Raw genomic sequence first — 25,519 nt, forward strand, 5'->3', positions numbered from 1 at the left:
GTGAATTTTTTTCTTGCAAAATTTTCAAGTGAAAGTTTTTCTTGGTGCTTTAGATTCAAATTACCCCAAATTTCCGGATGAAACTCTTTTTTTTTCAACAAGGGTTATTCTGGAAAAAAAAATTGAAATAAAAAAAATTAAAATAAATTTGCAAATTTTTGAGTTAGTTGAACCGAAAGGGAGGGACCCTTCACTTATAAAATAAAATAAACAGTTTCATCCGGAGAAGCATCCCAAGAAACGTATACTTGCAAATTTTCACGTTAATTGGACGATTTTTTCTGCCTCAAAAATGATTCATAACTTTCAAGGTACGAAAAATAGAAAATTTCGAGAGAAAAAGCCACTTTAATTTCCTTATTTTCGTAACATGTAAAGGTCACATTATCACTCTGAAAATCCAAAATTTCACACAGTCAATAGTCTAAAAAGTGCCGGGATGCTATATTTTCCTCCTGTATTGCCATGTTTTCTGCTTTTGACAGCGCTGTCCATTCGTTCACAGTTCTGAATGAGTAGATTTCCATTCTTTGACTTCCCATTTTCCCCCCTTGATTTCCCATAGTCGCTCAATAGTCGACCATAAAACGGTGAATGGCTCGAACAAAATCCGATTCCGTGGTCAATTGCATGTCTTGACAAATGCCATGACACATCAAATGACACTGTGATAGATGTGACACTCCAATCCAGCCTCTAGCAATGATCAATATCAGCTTTGATTGACAAAAAACAGTCACCAAACCCAGTCACTGAGAACCTACGAACCACCAGCTGCAAAGTGCTGAGACCGGCATACCGTTAGTTTTGATCTGTTGTAACGCATCGTTGATTACACCATAGATATCCTCAAAAGCACTAGATCGACAGCGAAGCGATGTGCGTAGGTAATAAGGGCTCGGATATTCGCCGTGGTTGTGGCCGAGTTCACAATTATGGGGGGAGATTTACTACATAGTCTCATGAAAAAATCAATTTGTGACACTTACCGTAATTTTCCATGCATAATCCGCAAAATTTACACGATTTTTTGCCCTAAAATCGGGGGGGTGCGTATTATACATGGGAACAACACGCTTGAAAAAAATCTCCCTCTATAAAAAACTTTTAATCACACCTTTCTTCATGTTTGTTTCCAACCGCACATCACTTTCAGCCATCGCGGGTAGTAATTCGTATTATAGGGTGTGACGCGCTGCCAATTAAGGGAAGCACGTTGCTAATTAGCGAGAGCCGTGTGCACAATCACGCGATCTCCTGCTGGGTTGGTTTGCCGTTTGTACGCGAGCGAAACAAGGTCAGTAATAGACAATCGCGCGCGGGAATTCTCGCCAATTCATCGCGTCAACGACAGGCCCGAACAATCGAATATACAAGAGGCCATGTGCGCAAGATATAATCGCTTGCGTAATCAGTCGCATCTCCAACAGACCTGTTGCGCATGACATAACCGTTAGCCTAGGCGCAATCGCATCCGTAATAGGCATCATGCTGAAGATGTCGGTTCGTTGGCGCCGCCGGCCTCGCAGGCTTTGGCTGCTATCTACTATCGTTTAGAGACAATACCGGTAATTGTATAATGATTAGCAATCGCATCTGTAAAAGGTCTCCTCGTGCTCAAGAAGTATCGCGCCACCCGCCTCGCAGGCTTTGGCTGCTATCTACTATCGTTCAAAGACAATCCCGCTAATTGTATAATGATTAGCAATCGCATCTGTAAAAGGTCTCCTCGTGCTCAAGATGTATCGCGCCACCCGCCTCGCAGGCTTTGGCTTCTATCTACTATCCTTTAAAGACAATCGCGTTAATTGTATAATGATTAGCGATCGTTGTGTAATGATTCTTCAAGAGTGACGTCTCGGAACTATTCATGTACTGAAATGAAGGGTGCGTACTATACATGGGTACAGGCTTTTTCCCAGAATTTACATGCTATTTTTAGGGGTGTGTATTATACATGGGGGCGTACTATACTTGGAAAATTACGGTAGGTGAATTCAATCATTTTAATACTCGGGAATATGAAAGATGACATCTAATACAACAAATGACAATAAAATTTTTTTTGATTTTTTCCAATTTCTGGGGTAGCCTAGCCCCTTGAATCGTTAGGTTGCCTTAAGAAACGACATACACCAAATTTGAATTCATTCCAACCAATATTTGCAGGTTTCGTACAGTTTTAAAATTTTGAATTTGCTCAAAAATGCAAAAAATTTTGAATTTTTCTGCCAACCTCATGAAATTGTTGCGCTGTGCAAAACAAATTTGACTCAAGTCCAAGCCGTAGAAGCGGAGTTATTTCAGTTTTTCTTTGATAATTCTGGGAATAACTCCGCTTCTACGGCTCGGAATTGAGTCAAATTTGTTTTGCATAGTTTTTGAAGACAGCGCAAGAATTTCATGAGGTTTGCAGAAAAATTTGAAATTTCTTGCATTTTTGGGCAAATTCAAAATTTTCAAACTGAACGAAACCCGCGATTATTGGTTGGAATGAATTCAAATTTGGTGTGCGTCGTTTTTTAATGCAACTTAACGATTTAATCACGTAGCCTTTGATTCAGGAAAAAAGGTGATTTTTGAACAGCCCTACTGTACGTACAACAAGCTTGGCTCGTTTCGCGCAATGCAGTTTTCCTGTAACATTTTCGGGAACACCAGGAATTAGAGTAGAGTGGAAACATTTCATAAATTAGCTTTTGAATTGGGTACAATCTAGTTAGGCAGGTAGAATTATCTAGTCCAAGTCGGTACTGATATTGTGGCAATCGCGTTTTCAGCTTCTCAAAGTGGATTGGGCGCCAAGCAAAGAGTTGAAGCCAGAATACAAAGAATATTGGGTCAAAGATCACGGGGTCAACTACATCCCTGTCGATAAGATCGGAGACACTTTACTGTCGCTAAAGAGTCAAGGATATATTGACTTGGAGAGCGTCCCCGAAGATAAAAGAAGTTTGTATCATAATGATAATCCGATATATAACAAAATGGCCTGGCCTATTATTAGATGTCCGATCGAGTCGATATGACACAAATATCGCCATCGGTCATGAGTGCTTATGATTTTGAACTACTTCGGTTTGACAGTTTTTGGGTTTTAGGCGAAAATAGGCTTGGAATACTTTACTTTTTACTTGTAGCGAGTTGTTACCTTGACGAGTTACTTGCACTTTCACTTGTCCGCCTCAGGTCCAATCTGGCTGTAAAACTGTTGAAATGAATGGTGCGAAGTTTTGAGAATGTGACGCAAGCTACACGCCAGATCTTTTGAGTATTTATCGCTTTGCTAGAACAGATTTATTGATGTCTGTGCACAATTCTGATAGGGATGCCAATATCAGCCATGCTAATGATTGATTTCCCTTCTCAGCTCAACTGGAGGAGACGTCTGCAGTTGAAGAAGATAAAACAGCCTCTGAAGGGAACCAGGCCCCGGCGCCCGTCCCTGGGCCGACTATGATGCCCGTTATGATGAGGCCCACTTTCCCTTTTCATGGGATGAACATTCGACAGTTTGGTGAGTTGATGTATTTTCAACTTTGAATGATCACTCACTTCTTCACGTCCAAGGGGCAGACTTGGGCTGCTGGATCATTTGTCAATTGTCTAGTTAGACTCTTCACAACGCGAAGCTTGGGAATTGAATTCAATTTGTAATTAGAAAGAAATAGAACAATTAGAAATTTCAGTTCATATCAAATCAGATTCTCATAAGCACGAGAATGACAAATGTCTGCACACTAGCTTGGCGCGTTTTGCACGATACAGTTCTCCTGTTGCATTTTCAGGAAAAGCAGAAATGAGATTAGAACTAAAATAAGAGCATAGAACGGTTATAATGACTCTTGTCATGAAGCGACTCGGGTCGCAATTTTGCGTTCACTCGAGTCAATTTCTTAAAAAATGGCAAATGAGTCGACTTAAGTCAATTTGTGTGTTGACTCGACTTGTACTCGAGTCATTGCGCGTGACTCAACCAGATGACATGACTCGAGACTAGAGGTCGACCGATAATGATTTTTACAGGCCGACACCGATATATCGGCTCACTCACAAGGCCGATACCGATATCATAGGCCGATATTCATATGGAAGGAGCAGAGAACAATTTCACCAAAAAATATTATATATTAGGCAATATGTACATGCCACAGAAAGCTGAACAACAAACGAGAAAACTGAAATTGAAAAGAATTATTGCTTAATTGTGCACATGTGATGAAATTTGGGACAACCCAAAAAGAAAAATATGATACAGAATTGCTGGTCGGTCCAGAAAAGGTAGATTGTAATGCAGGAAGCATAGTTTCTGTGCATGCTCACCCAGCTAAACTCGTCCTGCAAGGGTAAATCTGTCATATATCGCCCTTTACGTCGTCGATTTCTTGAGATTGAGAACATGGAGCATTGAATTTTTGAATTTTTTTTAAATATCGATAATCGGGAAAGCTCTAAATATCGGCCTCAATAATCGGCCATGTCGGTAATCGGTCGACCTCTACTCGAGACACTCTATATGACCTATTCAAGTCTCGTGTACTAGGACAGATACTTGTCAAATAGGCCCAGAAACAATCCTCTATCTGTTTGAATTGCAATTGCATTGAATTGTTTGAAAAATGAGTATATCATGAATGTGATGTGAGGCCTTCAATATCACCCTCGAGTCAAAGTACAAAAGCAAAAGTGACATGGAGCTCGGAACCTTGTGACTCGGTAAAAACTGTGGCATATAAACATTTCACATATTAGATTAGAATTACATTATCGCCATCTAATTAGTCGCACGAGTCTGCATTGGTAACAGGATTGTTGATATACGATGTTCTTTCCAATTCTCTACTATTTGCTGACGAGTGTCAACCTAAAATATTCAGTTTTATTTCAATATCAATATATTCTGTTTGTAATTTGGCGTATATGTTTTCAGTGCCGCAGTCCGGATTCCAGCTCCCCCCTACCATGCAGAACCCCAACCAGCCAGCAACTCTCAACCCCAACCAGCCTGACCAGATCAAAACAACAGCTGCTGACGAACAGTTGGACGGGGCTCAGAAAGCGGCGGGTCAGTCCTGGCTTTGTGAATCCTCGTTTGAGGCAGATTTTTCCTGTGATGTTTGGCTAACGCAACACTGCGCACCGAATTTGGCTCAATTCCAAAATGCACAGGGGAAGCTATTACAATTGGAAAATTTCAAATTTAATATAAAAACGGGGAAAAAATTCAAATTTTATTGCCAACCCCGTGAAATTTTTGACTTGTCCTAAATAACGATTTATAACCAATCAGGCTCAATTCCAACCTGTAGAAGCAAAGTCATCAAAATTTTTGGTTTGAAAAGTATAGTATTCACGTTCAGAAAATCTTCACCTATGAATGCTACAACATCCCACCATATATACTATTTTTTGACGTGCAAAATTTTGATCATCAGTAACTCTGCTTCTAACGGTTGGAATTGAACTAAATTTGCAGAGCATCATTTTTTTTAAACGACTTGGCAATTTCACCTGGTTGCCAGTAAAATTTTCAAATTTTATTACTACTTTTTATATAATAAATATAAAAATAACTTCACTTCTACATTTTGGAAGTGAGCCACATTTGAAGCTCAGCGTTTTTTAGCAATAGTCACAATTTTATCAAGTAGGCAGTAAAATTGAAAAAGCAGTTGTTTTGCACCAGCCTAATGTGCTTGTGTTATCAGCCGTTGCAGCAAGCATCATGTCTTCCGCGCAAAGGATGCAGCAGCCCGTCATGAGTGTGGCTCAGCGATTCCCAGCCGTTGGACAAATGCCTGTGGAGGTTTGTAAAGTGTAGAGCCCGATCAATAACCATCAAATTCACCGAAAACCCCGATATAATCAAAGATATGGCATCTAGCTTGATACGTATTTCCGAAACTTCACAGCATTGATTTGACCAGATTCGCAGCATTTTACAGCTTGGACACGAGAAAAACTAGGAAGGGTGCACCTGAACACCTGTCATCTATTGCAAATAGATCAATATTCCCAGTTTATAAGTCGCAGATTATAGTTCTGTCACTCTGTCCCTACTAAAGTTTCCGATATTTTTTATCCCTCATGGGCGTCATGGTCGATATCGATATTTCTTTCAAAGTGTGATATCGAGTGTATATTATTGGCGAAGCGATTATATTCGGTCGGGCTCTATTAAAATCGCATCAACTTTTTTTTGTGAGAATGACGACTTTGTTTTGTAGATCCGAATGATGCCTGGCCCGTCTGCCATGATGCCGCCTCACCGCATTGGCATGGTGCCCATAAGGATGGGTGTCCCCATGCAGATTCGGCCAGGATTTGCCAGGTTTGGTTGTTATTTTTGGAATTTGTTGATGTCAGTTGAATGAGGATGGATGACTTGTACACTCAGACGATCGATTTAGTTCGTTGACGGCCAACTAACAACTGGCTTTGATTAGATCTGGTTTTAATACTAATTCTAGTTGTACGTTTTGAAAAGTGAGTGGTTTTAGTTCTAGTTAGCGAATAGTTGTAGTTCTAGTAGCCTATTTTGGTAGTTGAAGGTCAACTAGCTACTGGTTTTTTTTGAGTAGTTCTGGGTCTAGTTCTGAAAAGTGACTGGTTTTAGTTCTGCATTTTGAAAAGGGAGTTGTGCTAGTTCAAAATGTCTTGCTACTTCTTTAAATGACTGTTCTTGTAAATCAACAATAATGGAATTGGTTTTGTTAGAAAACAAAGTAAATTTTAAGGCCAATAAGGCCTGGTTTGAAAACTCTCGAAAAATTCTCGAAATATATGTAGGCTACTACTGCAATGGATGTTGTGATGGGAACTATTTTCAAGTTGTCTACCACATTCTAATGATAATAATTTGTAATGAATCAATGTCGTGTTTCTGCAGAATGCCAATGCCGCAAGCAATGATGCCTTTCCAGCCCGGTATGCAGAGAATGGGGGTGAATATTGACAGATTGTTTGCACAATTCTATCCGGTGGTTACATTTTTTCGTACTAGATGCTGCCGCAGGGACCCATGCCACCACAAATGCAAGGAGCCCCGCCCCCTCAAGACGAAAAACCTCGTGATATCCCCGAAAACAGGGAAGGCATGGCAAAAGTGAGTCGTTTTTCTTTGTGATTCTGACAATACAATCATATTAATTTGCGCAATTATTCTCATTTATCAAACTGAATGTAATAAATCATGTGGTCATGTTATAAATTGTGTTAGCACGTTTTTTAGCGGGGTTATGACCAAGACAATTTGACTCGAGTCAAGTCATTTTCAATTCACGGCCGAGTTAGTCTAAGTCAGGGAGAAACTGGTCGAGTCCAAGTCGTAGTGTTTCGCAGTATTTTTGGGAACCCAGGAATGGAGTCGCCAGTGAAATTTGAATAAAAATCGATTCATATTTATTGCATCGAAAATTTTCTACTCTTATGGATTGGAATGAAGTCAAATTTTGATGTTTATTCAGGTAACATTGCAGTTTTGTGGTGAAATTTGATAAAAAATGTTATTTTTCGACCCCGTACTGATGTGTGTGACATCAGCAGGAAGCAATGCGTCCAGAAGAAGGCTTGTTGCCACCCCCGCACGGACACCCCCCTGTCATGGACGATCGGCACATGATGAGAGAGAGGGGGCCTCCGCGGGACCGCATGGAGGAGAGAATGCATCCTCATCCGATGGGGGGAAGGCCGCGTCACCCCATGGATGAGAGACCCCCGTTTGGGTTTCGAAGATCTCCTCCTCCCAGATTCGGGTTTGAGAGAAGGCCGCCCATGAACGGGATGGACGGGCCCAGGTTTCTTAATCGGGACAGGTTGGTGACCAGACTTGTGCAAACTAAACTCGGACAACTAGAAAATTCTCGGCCTTTCCAAATTGGATCTGAATTAAAAGATAGCTACATAGTTCATTCCAAATTGGATTACAAGTAGAATTACTGAATTACCGAAAACTTTGACGTGGAATTAACTTGCGTTCGTATCATAGCAGAGTTGATTCTCATTAGCGTGAGAATTACAAATGTCTGCATCAATCTTGGCTCATATCGCACGAAGCAGTATTCCTGTAGCATTTTCAGAAAAACCACACAATTTTCAGAAATTGAATTAGAATTAGAGCAAATGTACATTTCACTAATCAGATTGAAATTTGATTACTGGCATTTCGCTCAAATTAGCATAATGAGACAACTATAATTATCTGGCTGTTCATGTCTGGTACAATCGTACAAACCAGTGTAATTTCAAAAGGCGAGACTAGAACTCTTCAATACTCGAACCTAGAAGTAATCTCTTTTTAAATTGGCAACTCAGGTAGAACTACAGTTATTCACTTTTCAAAATTCACAACTAGAACTAGATTTGTACTCGACTATATGATACATTTTCATGGGACTTATCAACACTAATGTAGGTTTTGCACACATGCACTGCTTACTAAAGCTACTTCTACTTACCAAAACTAAGACTAGAATATTCATTTACTTTGAAATCGATGCTACTACGACACAGTTCTGTTTTTTTGCTGAAACTAGACCGAGAATACTCGGTTTTCTACTTACTTGGAGGTCGGTACTTCTTGTAGTTGAGTAGAAATTGGCGACGGTACTTCCTACTTGTGGCCCACAGTTTTGGGGATTTTATGATGAAAAAATTTGTGGATGATTTCTATTTAAAATCTTGAATCCACTTATTTTAGGTTACAAGATTCCGGGTTGCAAGTCAATTTGACTTTAGTTTCGACTCTGGTCAGAGTCAGGGAGCAACCCACTTCTGTGAAACACTTGGGTGATGTCAATGGTCTCGGATTTAAAATATCCTCCATTTCTCACTCCAAACGTATTCAAACAGATAAAATACAGTTTCTGGGCCTATTATTCGAGGATCAGTCCTGATATATGAGACTTGAATAAGTCGTTTTCAATTTGTGTCAAATGGCTTGGTCAAATCATGACCACACCGCTTACATTGGCAGGTTCCCGGACGATAGGAGGAGAGAAGAGATGAGGAGAAGGTCTCCGGATCGTGGACGATTCGATCGTGGGATGAGAGATCGCGGATTCGACGACAGATACGGAAACTGGGGCCGCGATCGAGGATGCTTTGGGGGTCAGTTAGGTTTGGGGGCAAAGTGGTCAGAAACACGGAGCCGATATATTCAAAAAATACAGCATCTGGTTTAAGGAGAAATTCCAAAGACATTCATTGAACCGCTTAAGTGACATTGCTACGCTCGGGCCAGAGGTGGTCAGTAACAAAGTACTTGTACTTTTCAAAATACTTCAATTTGATTTGGCCTATTTCCACTGCTTTCTCAATGGGCTGTGATTTTAAACTACTTCTCTTTGACAGTTTTCAGTTTTTTAGGCAAAACTAGGCCCGGAATACTTCAAAGGACTGAACTAGGCCAGAAAGAAAATGCCGGTGTCGGCCATCAGTGATGAAATGAAGTTTCGGCCATTTTCGTGACGTCACAACACTGCATCAGAGAGTCAGAAAACTCTAGTTATATATATAGGAATATTCCTAGATTTCTTAAAGCTTACAGATTTCCAGATGTGACGAGTCTAGTTTATTTCGTGTCCAATCATTGCAATGACTGTAGATCTGTTGAAATGAATCAAGTTTTTGAAATGAACCGTAAGCTGGATGAAGTATATTTTGAATATCGGGGTTGTCGGTATTGGCTCAATCATTCCATATCGGTTGGACTCGACTCATGACCAATCGATAAGGTGGTGTAAGTCGGCAAAATCTAGTCGAGTGCTCTGACAGAGTAACACGATCAGAAGACCGCCTCTGAGCCGCTGTTACCTAAAAATAGACGTCAGTCAAAGTCAAAGCGGAGTTGCCTTGAAAATGCGAGTCTAATTCGTTGCAAATCTTTGCCAGGACGCGATGACTCTCGGGGCAGGGGTCGTGGCCACAGCGGGGGCTATGTGGACCGATCGAGAGACCGAGACGAAGAGGCCGACGAGGATATCGAGTACAGGAAGAAAAGAGAAGAGGTGACTCTTCATCTAATTTGTGATATGTTTCTATGCTCTCATATTAATTCCAATTTCATTTCTGGTTTTCCTGGAAATGCTGTAGTAGAACTATAATGTGCGAGAGAAGCCAAGCTCGGTGTACGATATTGTTGTTCAAAAATAACTTTTTTTCTCGGGGTTCACTGGTTAAATTATTTGGCTGCACACCAAATCTGACTCGATTGCAACTGGTAGGTGTTAACGCACCGTAGTTCGAAAGTTTTTCATTTATTTTAAAAGAAAGTATATTGAAGATCTTTACCTCCAAGAAGCTCTTCATAAAAAAGACGATAAAATGAAAAGTGTTAGTTATCGACCTCATTAAATTGTTGAACAGAAACGATACAAATGATACATTGCCGGTTTGTAGAATCAGTTATTTGAGTTTTTATTCATTATTCTGGGATTACCTACTTTCCAGTCTAATTTTGCGAATATAAATTTCCAACTACGATAGCTTCGCTTCTACCGTTGGAAATGAGCAACAATTGGCAAGCATCATTCTCTTTCATGAGTTTTATAACGAATTCAAAAATTGGAACTCCTGTACGTTCACGTCTACCAGTTGCAATCAAGTCAAATTTGGTGTTCAGTGTTTTTTAGGCAGACTAACAATTTGATTTTTGAACAGCCCTATTGTATAGAGATTTTCCAATCTCCTGCTTCTGAGAATTAACTCTGGTTTGATATGAACTAACTCAATTTCCAACTTTCCGCATACTCGGTGATTCTAATTCTAATCTACTTTGGAGAAAGCTGTGCAACTAGCATTCTAATTGTAATCCAATATGGAAAGCTGAACATTTTCCATTCGGCCACGTCTGACCGCGTGACTTTGTTCTGTGCCAAGGTGCTGCGTAAACGTCGAGAAGCGGAGGACGAGTATGTGGTGGACTCTTCCGTGGACCTGGCTTCGTTCGGTCTGCCCTCTGGATTCGGGAGCAAGCCCGCGGACGAGCCCGCAAATAGGGAGGGGGAAGAGAAGCAAGGAGATGGGGATCGGAGGAGAGGTGGGACTTGGAGCTGTTCTTCGACATTAGAGCACACTTGTATATGCTATTGGATTTTCGGAACTAGAACAACTGGCTTTTCAATGCTCAACTACTCGCTACTTTTTCAGATCGTCGTGACGACAGAGAAGATAGAGATAGAGATCGCAGAGACGATCGGGATCGTCGGGACAGGCGTCGTGACGACAGAGTGAGAATTTCACAAGATTCCTTCATTTCACAGTCATTTTAACTCCGTAACTGTTTTTTGACAATTTTGCTCAACAGCAGATGCAACCTAACCTCAAAATCAAGTACTTTCCTAGTTTACAAAATACTATGTGTAATCAGTAGTTTTGCCCAGTGGGGTAGTCAGGTAACGGAAAATCCTCCGATTGCAAACTGGAAACCCAATCCATTATCTATTTCTTTCTCATTTGCGATTCACTACTTCTGTTGTCAGTGCTGGTAATTAGCGAACTTGTTATTCGACTAATTCTTCACTAAATGCAGTGTTTCTCCTGCTATGTTGTAATATCTCTGACCAGAACAGACGCGTCTGCAAAACTAAAACGGAATCAATTCGAATATGCATCATTTGATGAGACCAGACTTGATACGCAATCATACTTAAGCGTAATGATAAGAAGACGTGTGTCATGGTTCGAGCTGTGAAAAGATGTGATGGGTCTGAAATTGCGGCCATTACAGAGCAGACTTGGTCATTTTGATTTGTGGCAATCCCCGAGCATTTGTATTTTGTGAGCGTACTTTAGTGGTTGAGATCTCCCGAATCGTTGGAATATGATGCACACAGCAGGAATTGCTGCTGAACTTACCGTGACTTGTATTCATATTCTTGTATTATTTATTGACATTTACGCATGTACTTCACCTTATTAAATTGATGATGCTACCTTGGTACATTTGAAAAACATACAAATCCCTCCGATTTTCTAACCTCCCTCTTTTAAGTAGTTTGTCTAAAAACTGTTGAGTACAATGCAGTAGTGCAACTAATAAAAACCTTGAATACTCTTACCTATCTCAAAACTACTTCGTAGTTAGAAAAAGTGCAAAAATCCAGTGGTTTCGCCTAGAAAAAGTAAGCGGACGGGTTAATCCGAACCTGAGTAGTGCAAGTCGGCTCAACCTTGTCGAGTGCCGTTAAAAAGTAAAAGTAGTCGTTCTCTGACCCCACCTTGTGTCACTGCAGGACCGGGACCGACGCAGAGAGAGACGTCGCAGCCGAGAACGAGATCGTAGGGACGACCGCAAAGACCCCGCCGAAAACAAAAGAAGAAAAGTGGAAGGTCCTTGAGGCAGCGCCATGTTCTTTCTACATCAGTGCTTTCCAACCTTTTTGTCTTAACTCCTATACACTCTTTACAATAGGATTACCCTATACACCCTTTAAAATAGGATTACCCTATTTGAGCTTCTAAAAGAAGACACTTTTTATAAATTGTATAAGCTATATGAAAACCGGTGATTTTGAACATTTTTCGACCGATGGTATTGTGTTGACTAAAAAAAGGTCATCAACATCACTTTGACTCGGCTCCCAATTTTTTACGAAACTCTGACGTTCGCTGCTTGTTTGAGTACACAGGACACACAACCACACCAGTAACTGCAACATGAAGCGTATTGTGATCCAATATTGGTAACCCTCAAAATGTAGCGGAAGCGTTATGTCACGTCATACTGGTCGTGCTGGATGTGTTTGTGACGCCGTCATTGGCTATCCATAGTAAAAAATTAGTTTTTGTGAACAACACGCAATATAATTTTCTATGCATACATCCCAGAGCAGTTCACTGGTACGATAATCGCGCATGCGTCTGTTCCCCACCAGAAACCATTGAATTCCCCACCGGTTGAAAACCACTGTGCCACATGGATTGCTTTTTCCTCACAGCTGAACAGCTACAAAATTTTCACCCTTCTTTTCCGAACTAGATTGGAAGTAGAATGATAGATACACAGATTTTTCCAAATTAGATTAAAATTATAGTTATAGCGATTCGAGTAGTATTAAAATTTTAGCTGTGGTTCTTTTTCAAATTATAATTATAGCTAGTTAGATTAAAGTAAGAATGACAGCTACACAGTTTTTTCCAAAACGAATAGGAATTATAAATACTGAATTCGCAAAAACTTGTAAAATTCGATCAGTTTCAATTCATATCAAATCACGGCAAGCCTAGCTCGTTTCGCTCGATACAGTTCTGTAGTGGTTACAGGAAAACCAGAACTAAATTAGAGTTGAAATGAGAACTTTAAACATCTCATAACTTAGATTAGGGGTTGGATTATTTCCAGTGTTTCGTTTAATGAGACGATAGAATGATCTGGTCGTCCAAGTCTAATTTTCGTACCACATTTCAGATTCCGATCACAAAGAAGATAAGAATCTTCGAGATAAAAAAATCAAGGAAGAGAACCTTGCATCGGTTAAAGAAGAGAAAGCTGAACCCACAAAAAAAGAGAATATTCAACCAGAAACTGAAGCTAATCCAAGCATTGAACACAATCCTCCACCAGAGATTAAGATTGACAGCGATTCTCTGCCTAAAATGGAAGCTAGTTTAGATAAGAACAATATGGAAGTGACTAGCACTCAGGCAGGGCCTATGCAAGAAATCAAAAAGGAATCGTCACCTAAAGAAGAACCCAAAACTGTAGAACTGAAATCCGAAGAATGATTGAGAAAAGAATGATTTCAAGAAGCGAATTATCGAAACCTGTGTGAATCCAGCCTCGAGTCTTGGATATCGTGCATTAGCGCTTACGTCAGTGCTATCGTTTGAGACATTTTTTTGTTTGCCACCTCCGTCACTGTGCCAGCTGCTCCTTTTAACGCATTCCCAATAAATGACAGCGATTTTGATTAAGTCTGAGAGTGGGTCTGCTGACGGAGTGTGCGATCGGAGATGAGCTGTTTCCAATCCTGAATTTGAAGGACAAATTCTGGATTTGTATCGCATCATGCCCAAATATGAGGCCGCATCTTGAAATTGATTGGAGTGTTGAGCAAAGTTAGCATGTCATCTGAGTCTAAATCCTGAATTTATTCAGCATCATTCCCAAACGTCAGTCTGCGTTGAAAATTGGCGTGAATTTTATGCGATACTAGCACGAAATTGAGTCAAAATCAGTATCATGCCAAAATAGGAGTCCGGATCTAAAATTCTGGGATTTTTTTTCAAACCTATCCTCATGAATTAATCTTGTGTCATGCCCAAAACCAATCCCATATCCGAAATTGACTGGAATCTCATTCAGAACTAGCATGAAAAACGTTAATTCCATGTCTAAATTCATACTGAGCAAATCCTGAATTGGCCAATATCTCGAATCAGGATTTCTCAAATCCATGAGAATTTCTGCCTGGTAGCGAATTGTTATTTTCTAATCGCGCCCACATCTGTTAGTGGATGAAATTTCATCAAGACTCGACCAAAATGGAAAGCCATACTAAATTTGGTGACCTAGTCTAAAAACAGCTGGAAGATAATCGCAAATCCGATCCAAACTCAGCATTCTCAAATCACGCTCATCTCTGATATAACGACGGGAGGCTGCTGCTCTGAAAATGGTAACAGCGAACATTACCTGAAAACGTCGAACCAAGCGGATCTCCCGAACCCAGCAAATTGCTGGCGAAGATTTTCTGGAACTTTCTGCTGAAGTGGTCTAGATATTTTTGGGTACTAGTCTATTTAGTGGCGGCGATCATAGAGTCGACCCGGCGGAGATGACGTTTTCTGCAAGCTGTTGGGGTCGTACTGTTAGTCTTCGAGCTGCTGACGAAGAAAATGCAGTACCCAGAGGATGGTTGCTGTTTTTAAACGTGATTCATTGATAGCGTTTCTGATTTTGCATGCTCAAGAGCGGGACAAGACCCGTGGTGGCGAAAATATATTCTGAATACCAAACACGGTTGGCTGCGTCAGTGACTGAGCTCTACCGATCAGGAATTGTCAAAAATCGCCGCCGTGCGCCATCCTGTCATTACTGGTGCTGTATTTCTCGCTCTTGACGATCTTTATTGTAAATAAAGACTCGGCCGACCACAAAAGTACCCGTTTTCTGTTCGTTTCGTGCAGTGTATCGTACACGCTAGGGTTGATCGGTTATTTTAGCGAAAATATGGTTACATAAGTTTAAAATTTGCTAACATCCGTGATAACTCTCATGAAATCATTTACCGTCATACAAATGTAATACTGTATAACTATTTGCAGCAACACGTGACATATATATTGTTCTGTTCGTCACAGCTAATCGGAGAATTGGAACTTTTTATTTCTCGCTTGTTCTTTAAATCTTGGTCCTAAAGTTGTGAGAGCGAGTCGAAGGCAGTGGTGAAGTTATTCACTGGTCATATACAGATGCGAAATCTATTCTTAATTAGGTTTATGTTTGAAAAGGCTGTCGAGATGCGCTCTGATTTTTCAAATCAACGATAATGGATTTCGTTCTGTTAAGACGCTACGTAAATACTGATGTAGATACGATTGAGTTTATTGTAGATATAATTTAAGCCAGTAGTTGCAAAAGTAGGCGCTAGCGCCCCCCTGGGGGCATTCGCGACCCCGAAAGGGGTGCTAGCTACAAATTGCCCGATCGCTGCGAGTAAACGTAGCCGGTATGGACTACGGGAAGCTGTTTGGTGAAAAGGCTCTTTATATCGAATGAGCGGAGAAAATGATCACTTGCGCATAGCTGTGAGCGACGCATCTCATCAGTCATGGTAAAAGAATCGCCTACGCAGTGGGACCCGTATAGTTCGTGAACAGATTGAACATGAACATGTTTTAAACAGTGTTTAAAACAAAGGCCTTAATTTTAAAAAACGATTTTTTTTTTCATGTAGGCTACTATCCAAAAACGTGTTGTATGAGCTTACGGACTATACCACCCGATATAGCCGACGTAGCCTATATCGACATGTGATGGTTGAAACCCTCAAAACAGTCGGTTCAACATTAAGAGTTGAAATATTTCGTCAAAGGACCTACCCTATATTTTCAATTGTCAATGTCAATCGACTATGACGTCACAATTAAATATTCGTGACGTAATGACATTTAAAAAAACATGTTTTAAATGCAACCCTACCCAGGTGGGTGTCTGATCTTAAAGACTACTCCTAATCGTTTCGGGATCTTGTATCATTCATTGCATTGCAGTCTTGTGATGTTTTGAAGTGACGAAAATTTCTATGAATTAATTTGAGCTAAACTTGAACTAACTGTAACATAACTTCCCGCAAAATTGCTGTAATAAAATTAAACGGGTGTATAGTTAATCCATTTATAACACTGAATCAAGCAATCTTTTGCAGAAGAAGAATAGCGCATTGAGTTACGAAACCCAGGGCATCTGTATTCTATATAGATAGTCAATCAAGTTCTAGATATCCGTCGGAAGAAACCACACGAATTGTAAACACCCTTTTCCCAAAAAATGGTTGTCTTTTGGCTGGCTGAACGAGGGGCTCTTCAAGAGAAATACTTCCACACAAATAATCCCTTAAGACAGCAAATGTCGAAAAAGGGATTTATTGTGCGAACCCCTGAAGGTTCAGGTTCGTGTGAACGCGAACCTCTTTGGAAGGTCATTCTGTGTGAACGCGAACGTGAAACTATGACGTCCCCTGAATTCATATTGAAAATGCAACCCTGCGTATCAGTGAAGTGATATATTAAAGCCCACTCGCTACACCAGTCGTTCTCAACTTTTTAATTTCGCGGATCGGTAAAATTTCAAAGAATATTTGACGGACCGGCGGACCTGCATAAATTGAATTCAGTCCAGAATCTAGAGTGCGCAGCCATTTTTTGCAAGTATGATAACTAGAGCAGTGTTTTGTTGGACATGCCGCCCTTCATGACGGTGAAAAATGTCGAGCCTCCCCTTATCGCCATATGCTCATATCACAAATTGCTACCAATCCCAACGGATATAGTTTGATGGTATGGAAGGTTTAACTGTAGATGAGAGAATTCTCCAATATGAAATTCGGATTATACGCAGAGCAAAAACCACGAACTGGAAGTAAATCGAGTGGAGCGTGAAAAATTTGTGCAGTTATTACCATATAGCTTCGCACCCCCCCCCCCCGCCCTTTAAATATGCTTTCACGCCCCCCTGTTTGAGAACCACTGTCTACTAGAGAGTTACATTTTAAGGGTTTTGTTAGTAAACAAATATGTTGATGATTTTACGGTGGTGAGTCTACAGTGGGGGGGGGGGGTGTAAAATCGCCTTGCCAAGATAAACGTGCTACTGCCGAGAGTCCATCAACGTCTCGTGCCGAAGGACGTGGATAATCCGACTACGATATAGCATAATATTTCTCTCTTCGAGAGAAGATACGTTTCGGAATCGGACCAAGCACCCTGTCATGCTACCATGTTCATGTTCATTTCCCAATACCACCAGACGAACTACGAATATAATGCGCCGTACGAAAACAATACACCTGGCAACAGCGACACCGGGTCATCCACAAAATCAATGAATCGAAAGCGAATGGTTGTGCGAACTGTGCGGTTTAGCGAGTCAAGACAAATCGAACGTGTTTCCAAGCTTTTGTATTTCGTTCATGATGTTGTGTGATTGCGGTTCAAGTTCACAGCAGAGAGTCGATAAATATTTACAGCAAACGGAATAAGCTGCATGAATATTTCGAGCAAACTTTTGTAACAAAGCAACTGAAATGCTTGAGATTGGCAAGGTGCATGGTCGCTTAGTTTTGATTTTATTATGCTGATCAGCATGGAATACACTAAACACATTATTGCTCTATCAAGGATATGCCACCCCATTTCTTGTCGCTTGCTTTTTTCTATACTATCTTCTATATCGATCTGGCCTTCCGTCAAATGCCCACTCATTTTGTCACTTATTGCCTTTATGACTGGATGAGTAGCAATAGACTAACAATATATACTTAAAAACACACTGTATGTTCTTTAGTAAAGGTACTCCAAAAGACATAGTACTGAAGCTCAATAATGAAAGACTTACTTTCCAGCCGTCTCTATCCTATCTTGGCATAATTATAGATAATAAGCTATCCTGTGGTGATCACATTTATTCAATTTGCATTAAACTGTCGAAACCCATAGGATTCTTAAGAAAAATTCATTTGCTATTGCCACTTTCCACACGACTAACAATATATCACACACTCTTCCACTCGCACTTGACTTATGGGGTTCAGCTAGCCAAATACTTGAATCGGATTAAAAGCCTGCAGAATAAAGCAATTAAATTGACTTGTCTCGCCAATCGCAGAGATGGTGTAAATCCTTTATATAGTCGCTTGAGGGGCTAGGCTACCCCTCGAATTCGGAAATCAGTCATATAACCATAACTTTGATACTAATGAAGCAATCTTTCTGAAATTTTGACACAAGGTGCTGTGTGGGACATTCGAACTTTGGTGAAAAATGGTCTACGTTTTTTTGACTTTCATCCGATTTTATGATTTTTCAAACTATTTTTTGTGAATTTTTTTCTGGCAAAATTTTTAAGTGAAATTTTTTCTTGGTGCTTATAATAGATTCAAATTACCCCAAATTTCCGGATGAAACTCTTTTTTTTTCAACAAGGGTTATTCTCTGGAAAAAAAATTTGAAAATAAAAAAAAATTTGCAAATTTTTGAGTTAGTTGAACCGAAAGGGAGGGACCATTCACTTATAAAATAAAATAAACAGTTTCATCCGGAGAAGCATCCCAAGAAACGTATACTTGCAAATTTTCACGTTGATTGGAAGATTTTTTCTGCCTCAAAAATGATTCATGACTTTCAAGGTATGAAAAATAGAAAATTTCGAGAAAAAGCCACTTTAATTTCGTAACATGTAAAAGTCACATTATCACTCTGAAAATCCAAAATTTCACACAGTTAATGGTCTAAAAAGTGTCATGATGCTGTATTTTCCTCCTGTATTGCCATGTTTTCTGCTTTTGACAGCCCTGTCCATTCGTTCACAGTTCTAAATGAGTAGATTTCCATTCTTTGACTTCCCATTTCCCACGTTTTGCTATAGTCGCTCAATAGTCGACCATAAAACGGTGGATGGCTCGAACAAAATCCGATTCCATGGTCAATTGCATGTCTTGACAAATGCCATGACACATCAAATGACACTGTGACAGATGTGACACTCCAATCCAGCCTCTAGCAGTGATCAATATCAGCTTTGATTGACAAAAAACAGTCACCAAACCCAGTCACTGAGAACCTACGAACCATCAGCTGCAAAGTGCCGAGACCGGCATACCGTTTGTTTTGATCTGTTGTAACGCATCGTTAATTACACCATAGATATATTTCAGAACGGATTAGGATTTGGATGGGATTTACCTATTTTCTGGGAGGTTGAAATGTCGTGAGGCGAATTGCGACAAACTTTATTCAGATCAGTTATAAATGTACTTATGGTTATCTTGAATCAAGGGAATCGTTGGCCGTGAAAGAAAATTTTCGAATCCCATCATTGAATAAATTAGTATTTTTTCTGAATTTACAGTTGGAATCGGATTAGGATTGGACATGGACTTGAACACACTGAGCTATATAAACACTGGAGTGCGCTACTCGCGATATTTACGTTGTCACTAGAAACAGTTGCATTGTGGGGAATAGGCTGGACGATTTAGTACAGGAGCTTATGGAAAAACGTCCAGTTTTAAAATATATTTGATTCGTATTGGGTTTGTAGTATTTTATACGAATGGAGCTTTGAATGAATAATCATCGTAACATTCAGGATTTGTTTCAGCCCAATATCTCGTGTTTGTATCTGTGTTATCTGTGTATTTCGACATGTCGAAGATATAAGTGGTTTCGATTGTTCGTGGTAAAATAAGGTTGTCTATGTGTCATCGTATGTATTTTTCTGTGGTTATATTCCTGATGTAGATTGCTTCACTCGTTGTATCCAGCATATTTTACGTGTACAGAAATAACCAAGCTGTCAAAAGATGTATAATGCCAGTTCGGTTATCTTTCAGATACCGGTATATGTATCTGTAGGAAGTAAAAGCATCTACGATTGCCAGCTTGAAGTTATTATCGGAGCGTGCCTGAGAATTACCTATCCTGGATTCAAAATCTTCATACTGCAATGGAGCTGATGTGAATGCTGTAACTGCCAGCTACGTGGTGGCTGTGAATATTGCTGATGGAGAAAATTCAGCATCATGGGACATATCAAAAGGCACTGCTGAAATCAATTGAATGCCATTGTGGTTATTCTACGTATTTATTGGTTCAGCGTATTTAAATAAATCCAAAAAAGAGAAAGTAAAGATATGTCTGCTATGTGTAGCGATGGGGTAGTGATTTCTGTAGAAGTGACTGAATGAGTTCATTGAATGAGAGAAACAAGAAATGCATGGGTCCTTATTCAGATGTAGCTAGAATTGCCCAATTCACAGTGAAATTGAGGCTATGTTGGTTACAGCAATCTGTGCACTGTGGGAGTTCATAATAAATATTAATTTTATCGAATCAATACGGCACAAGATACAATCTAAATGGCGTACATGTATTTGATCATAATTACACCTACAGCTACCCATATACGTGTGTACATGAAGCTTGGCTCGTTTTGCACTTTCATGAAACCAGAAATTAGATTAGATTCAAAACTAACTGGAGATGTGAACATTTCAACTCAGTTTTTCTGCCCACGATACTTGCCTACCCTACTAGATGAAGCACTCGAACCTGGCTTTAGATCAACCATTTCTGTGGTCACACGCAATAACGCGCTGTACTGTCTCGTACAAAAATGCTGAACTTTCGTTTTCATAAACACCAGCTTCGGTTATGAGAAACGAATTTTTCTATTGAAATAACAACATAAAAAAATAAAAACAGAAATAAATTAATTAATTGTGATCGACTTTACGTCGCCTTCGGCGTAATCAACGGTGATCTGAAAGTCAAATGTGGGATAAGTTAGGGCTTAATATCTGCGAACGAGGTATAATAAACGAACCGATTCTGATCTTAGTTCCAATTTAATGGAATTTCTTCTCACAGGCACAGTCACATTGAAGGCCACCCCACTGCGGGGCCTACGACGACGACGTCGTTTTGAGGCACTGTTCAAGATAAATGAACTAACATATGAGAAATTGTTCACTTGAAGACACATTGATCGACATACCTTGATGTCACGACAACGTCTTTATACCAAAATGCGTATAAAATAGTAAAGAAAGTGTGTTAGCCGGTGTCTTCTACGGGTTTGAAGTATGTGTTGGCTAGACTTGCTCATCCTTGCTCCCTTCTTTGTTTTCTTATTATCTGTAAAGATACCAAAAACGGTTAGTACAGAATTAAAATAATGAAAATTCTACGGCATACGAAGAAAGTGGCCTCACCGCATTCAGTGGGTTAGCCGGTGTCTTCCGTGGGTTTGAAGTAAGAGTTGGGTATGTAAATATTCTCTCTGGCGACGCAGGGTTGGCTTTACAGCTTAACGATGGTCGATTCCAGAACCTTTGAATGGAAAAGATAACAGCCAGGAGCAAGTATGGAATAAAGCGATAGTTACATCTGTGTACAAAAGCACATATCATATAAATTATATATTCACAGTTTACCGCTAAAGGTATTGGACACTGAATGCAGCCTAATGATAAAAAGGATGACAGATGTAACAAAATTGTTATCCATCTTCTCAACGACAACATCGGAAAGCGGTAACGAATTTTCTTTTTCAACGGAAGGGTGAAGGTAATTCAACAAATGAATCACCTTGAGCCTCATTATTGAACATATGGCAAAGGTGTCAATCGCCGTAACACAACCAGCTTAATGAAATAACATTAATGCCCAATCTGTGCTAGTAGAGAATATATTTTAATGGAAGCCATCCCAAAAAACCTGTTTGCGGATCGACATTTCATCCATCATTATGGAGCATATTACAGGATTTGCTGATGCCTCTACTTTTCCTCTGATAGCAGAAAAGGCAATACTAGTAAAGCCAGACTCAGCGGGAAGTTTTCCATACCAGCGTCTTATCACACTTGGATGGGGAAGAGCAAGTTGAAAATTCTGACGCACAAAATTGTATGCCTTAGTGGAATAATACTGAAGTGTCATTGCAAATGATTGCAATTCCTTAGAGTATCTGACTCCTCTTCCACCAGCTTGTAGCTTCATACGTTGCAAGAGCTCACTTGGTAGACCACTGAATTTTTGTGACATTGCCTCTACACACGAATCGCTTATCAAATTGTTCTTCTTAAGAGATGCAATGACCTCATCCAGAGTTTTCACTTTTTTTTGCAGACGGTATGTTCTCATTCTGGCTGCAACCAACCTCTTTTTAATTTCTGCCACCCTACGGCGTTGCTGTTGAACGACTTTTCGAGGAGACGTGTGCGCACAGTAGCTGTGGTCGTGAAGAACTACTTCAGGTTCAGCGGTTTGTGCTTCATAATGCCGTTTCTTATCTGGAACTGCAGAAGGTCTCACTCGTCGGTTGTTCGAAGCCTGAAATTTGTGAATTTTATGTTAACTAGGGCTAAAATCAAGGTATAGTAATTGGAACTCAAACTCCATAAATATATAGTCACTGTCTAGTGTCTACCGTACCTTTGTGGCCTCATATATTTTGGAAAATTCAGAAATCTTGTCGGCACCGCATTCGTCCTTAAACGAATTCTCCCGCCAACACGGTAAATATGACTTTCTGAAAAATGATCAGAGCAGATGACCGACGATCTTGCTGGCTCCCAGTCTTTTCTTCTAATACATTCTATCCATCTTTCTTTCAGGGAATCATTGGTAGGAAAGCTGTGTTGTAGAGAACATTGTATCAGTTCACAAGTAATTCTATGATACAAAGCACACCAAATTGACCATTCTTTGTTATGAACGATGATAAAAGTAGCAGGAACATATGTGAAATTATCTTGTTTGATTTAGATATATCTGTTACTTTCTACCCCAGAAGGATAAACTATTAGGTAACCTTTTAAATCTAAAGCCAAAGGTAAACCTAAAAAAAACATCTTACGAGACAAATCGAACGTCTCGCACGCACAAAGCTATAATGAACTCGACCACGGAATTAGCAATTTGAACTTCAGTGTGAGCATCTGGCACCAGAAATATAGAATTATTACTCAACTATGCTGGACAAAACCGTGTGGCCCTCAATTATACCTTTCCTTCTAGTCCTACCTCCAACCTTCACGACAATTTTAAGCAAGGATTGAGTACTAAGCTAGTTATTGGCTGAACTGCCCATACAGAATACAAACAGTGACCTGGCTGGTCATACTATTACAGGTATACTGATGAACTGACATGGTGCTGAGACTGCTGATATAGTCTGCTCTGATCATACCAACATCCATATACTTGTGACAAAATGTTCTGGTATAATGAAACTTTAACATGGCCTATTCATTAATGCTGTGGCTTATCTGGACATTGATTGACTGTGATGGTCAGGAGATATTAAAAATAGAAACTGATTCTTCAAAGATAGTCTTGCTGCCCTGCATATTCTGCCATTCACTCACCGGTGGAATGTTCTTGGATGCCGACGCTTTACCAAAGACTCTTCATCGCTATTACTTCTCATATATGACTCCGTGAATATCTTTTTCTGCCTTTTACTGCACCCATAGGCCATAGGCGCAACAAACACTACCACCAAAACGAGATGTCTTCGACATGTCGAAATACCCAGATAACACAGATATAAACACGAGATATTGGGCTGAAACAAATCCTGAATGTTACGATGATTATTCATTCAAAGCTCCATTCGTATAAAATACTACAAACCCAATACGAATCAAATATATTTTAAAACTGGACGTTTTTCCATAAGCGCCTGTACTAAGTCGTCCAGCCTATTCCCCACAATGCAACTGTAACATGGTGACAACGCAAATTTGCTTAGCCGGAGATGGCAGTAGTTCGGGGCTTGCTTGAACATGAAAAAGTTATGGATTAGGATTTGGATTTGGATTTGAAGGTTCGGATTTGGATTGGATTAGGACATAGAAATTTCAAATCCGCTCATCTCTGGTGCGTAGGTAATAATGGCTCGGATATTCGCGGTGATTGTAGCCGAGTTCACAATTATGGGGGGAGATTTACTACATAGTCTCATGAAAAAATCAATTTGTGACACTTTAGTGAATTCAATCATTATGATACTTGGGAATATGAAAGATGACATCTAATACAACAAATATCAACAATAAAAAATGTTTTTGATTTTTTTCAATTTCTGGGGTAGCCTAACCCCTTGCACATCTTAAAAGTTGAAGATGTCCACTTATATGAAATAGGTAAACTCATGCATGGCTACTACAGTGAGAGATCTCCTGATCCCTTCGTTACAGCCTGGTTCTGGATGCCCTGACTGGTGACCAAATGCCCAAAGTCCATGAGTGGACGGCCCAGAACAACCTTTGCATAAACGCCTCGAAATCGCAATTGCTGACAGTTAATTCAAAAAATAACCTAACCGTTAATATCGCTGGTCAGCCCGTTTCCAACACAGATAATGCCAAATATCTCGGAGTTTTACTGGACTCGAACATGTCCTGGAAGAGTCATATTCAGTCCCTAGAAACTAAATTATCACCGAAGTGCGGTCTGTTCTACAGCCTTGGGCGCTTCATGCCAGCATGGGTTCTTCTGATACTCTTTAAATCCCTAATCCAATCGAAGTTACATTATGGCATCCTCTGTTGGGGGGCTGCCAGTAAAACTGCACTCAAGCCACTGCAGAAACTACAGCATAAAGTGCTCCGAATCATAGCTAGGGCCCCAAAGGGGCCTGGCTGCCCATCCAATAAGTCGCTGCTGAAGAGATTCGGCGTCCTAAACATAGAAGATATGCGGAAACTAGAAATCGCCAAGTTTATGTATCAGTTTCACTGCGGTCGTTGCCCTGAATATTTCAATGACTTCTTTACCTCTGAATCAAAAGCGCACAAGTACAACACACGCGCATCCACGTCGTCCAAATATCATATGATCGACCGAAAAGATCATCGCTCCATCAAATATGCCGGACCTGATGTGTGGAACAGTATCCCGCCGGCCATCCGGCAGTCGACGAGCATGTCCACATTCAAGTCGAAATACAAGCAATTACTACTAAAGAAATACAGTCCATCCTCAAGATTACCGGACCACGACTGACCTATCGATCTCGCTTCCCATGACATGCCGCCCTATTTCTTGTCGCATTCTTCTTCTATACTATCTTCTTTACTTTCATTCAGTGTGCATGCCTCCTCTTTACATCGCCTAGGCCAAGGTGGGTGTCAGATTCCATAGACTACTCCTTGTCGCTTCGACATCTTCCTTTCTTTTCATTGTATCGCATTTTTGTGGTATGTTGAACTGATAAAATTGCTAATAAACCAATGATGATGATGAAGCATATATAGGCCTACTTTGCTTTGTATATATCTGTGTATTATCG

At 40.1% G+C, this 25,519-nt stretch overlaps 1 protein-coding gene and 1 long non-coding RNA gene across 3 annotated transcripts in view; one reads left to right on the forward strand and one right to left on the reverse strand.

The window, feature by feature from the left end:
• The window catches only part of LOC145452230 (uncharacterized), a 30,378-nt gene extending 15,274 nt beyond the window's left edge, over positions 1 to 15,104 (forward strand). The window contains exons 13-26 of one of the 2 annotated variants that reach the window (XM_080330450.1): positions 2,781 to 2,952; positions 3,371 to 3,517; positions 4,931 to 5,065; positions 5,709 to 5,806; positions 6,228 to 6,331; positions 6,890 to 6,944; positions 7,004 to 7,105; positions 7,543 to 7,814; positions 8,975 to 9,108; positions 9,892 to 10,007; positions 10,879 to 11,038; positions 11,149 to 11,228; positions 12,234 to 12,330; positions 13,409 to 15,104. In XM_080330450.1, coding sequence (XP_080186576.1) covers positions 2,781 to 2,952; positions 3,371 to 3,517; positions 4,931 to 5,065; positions 5,709 to 5,806; positions 6,228 to 6,331; positions 6,890 to 6,944; positions 7,004 to 7,105; positions 7,543 to 7,814; positions 8,975 to 9,108; positions 9,892 to 10,007; positions 10,879 to 11,038; positions 11,149 to 11,228; positions 12,234 to 12,330; positions 13,409 to 13,725 — 1,989 coding nt within the window. In that variant the 3' untranslated portion in view covers positions 13,726 to 15,104. The remainder of the gene's footprint in view (positions 1 to 2,780; positions 2,953 to 3,370; positions 3,518 to 4,930; positions 5,066 to 5,708; positions 5,807 to 6,227; positions 6,332 to 6,889; positions 6,945 to 7,003; positions 7,106 to 7,542; positions 7,815 to 8,974; positions 9,109 to 9,891; positions 10,008 to 10,878; positions 11,039 to 11,148; positions 11,229 to 12,233; positions 12,331 to 13,408) is intronic. The other variant, XM_080330451.1, reaches the window with a different exon arrangement.
• Positions 15,105 to 20,372: 5,268 nt separating this feature from the next.
• LOC145452033 (uncharacterized) lies at positions 20,373 to 22,629 on the reverse strand. Its single transcript, XR_013919173.1, has 4 exons — positions 22,382 to 22,629; positions 21,435 to 21,552; positions 21,218 to 21,357; positions 20,373 to 21,152 (listed from the first exon to the last, which is right to left on the reverse strand). It is a non-coding gene; the product is annotated as an uncharacterized LOC145452033 (long non-coding RNA).
• Positions 22,630 to 25,519: the final 2,890 nt, after the last annotated feature.

The sequence above is a fragment of the Botryllus schlosseri genome, chromosome 12 (genome assembly GCF_051294905.1).
Source record: "Botryllus schlosseri isolate E-star chromosome 12, Bs_hap1, whole genome shotgun sequence".
Classification (NCBI taxonomy): Eukaryota; Metazoa; Chordata; class Ascidiacea; order Stolidobranchia; family Styelidae; genus Botryllus; species Botryllus schlosseri.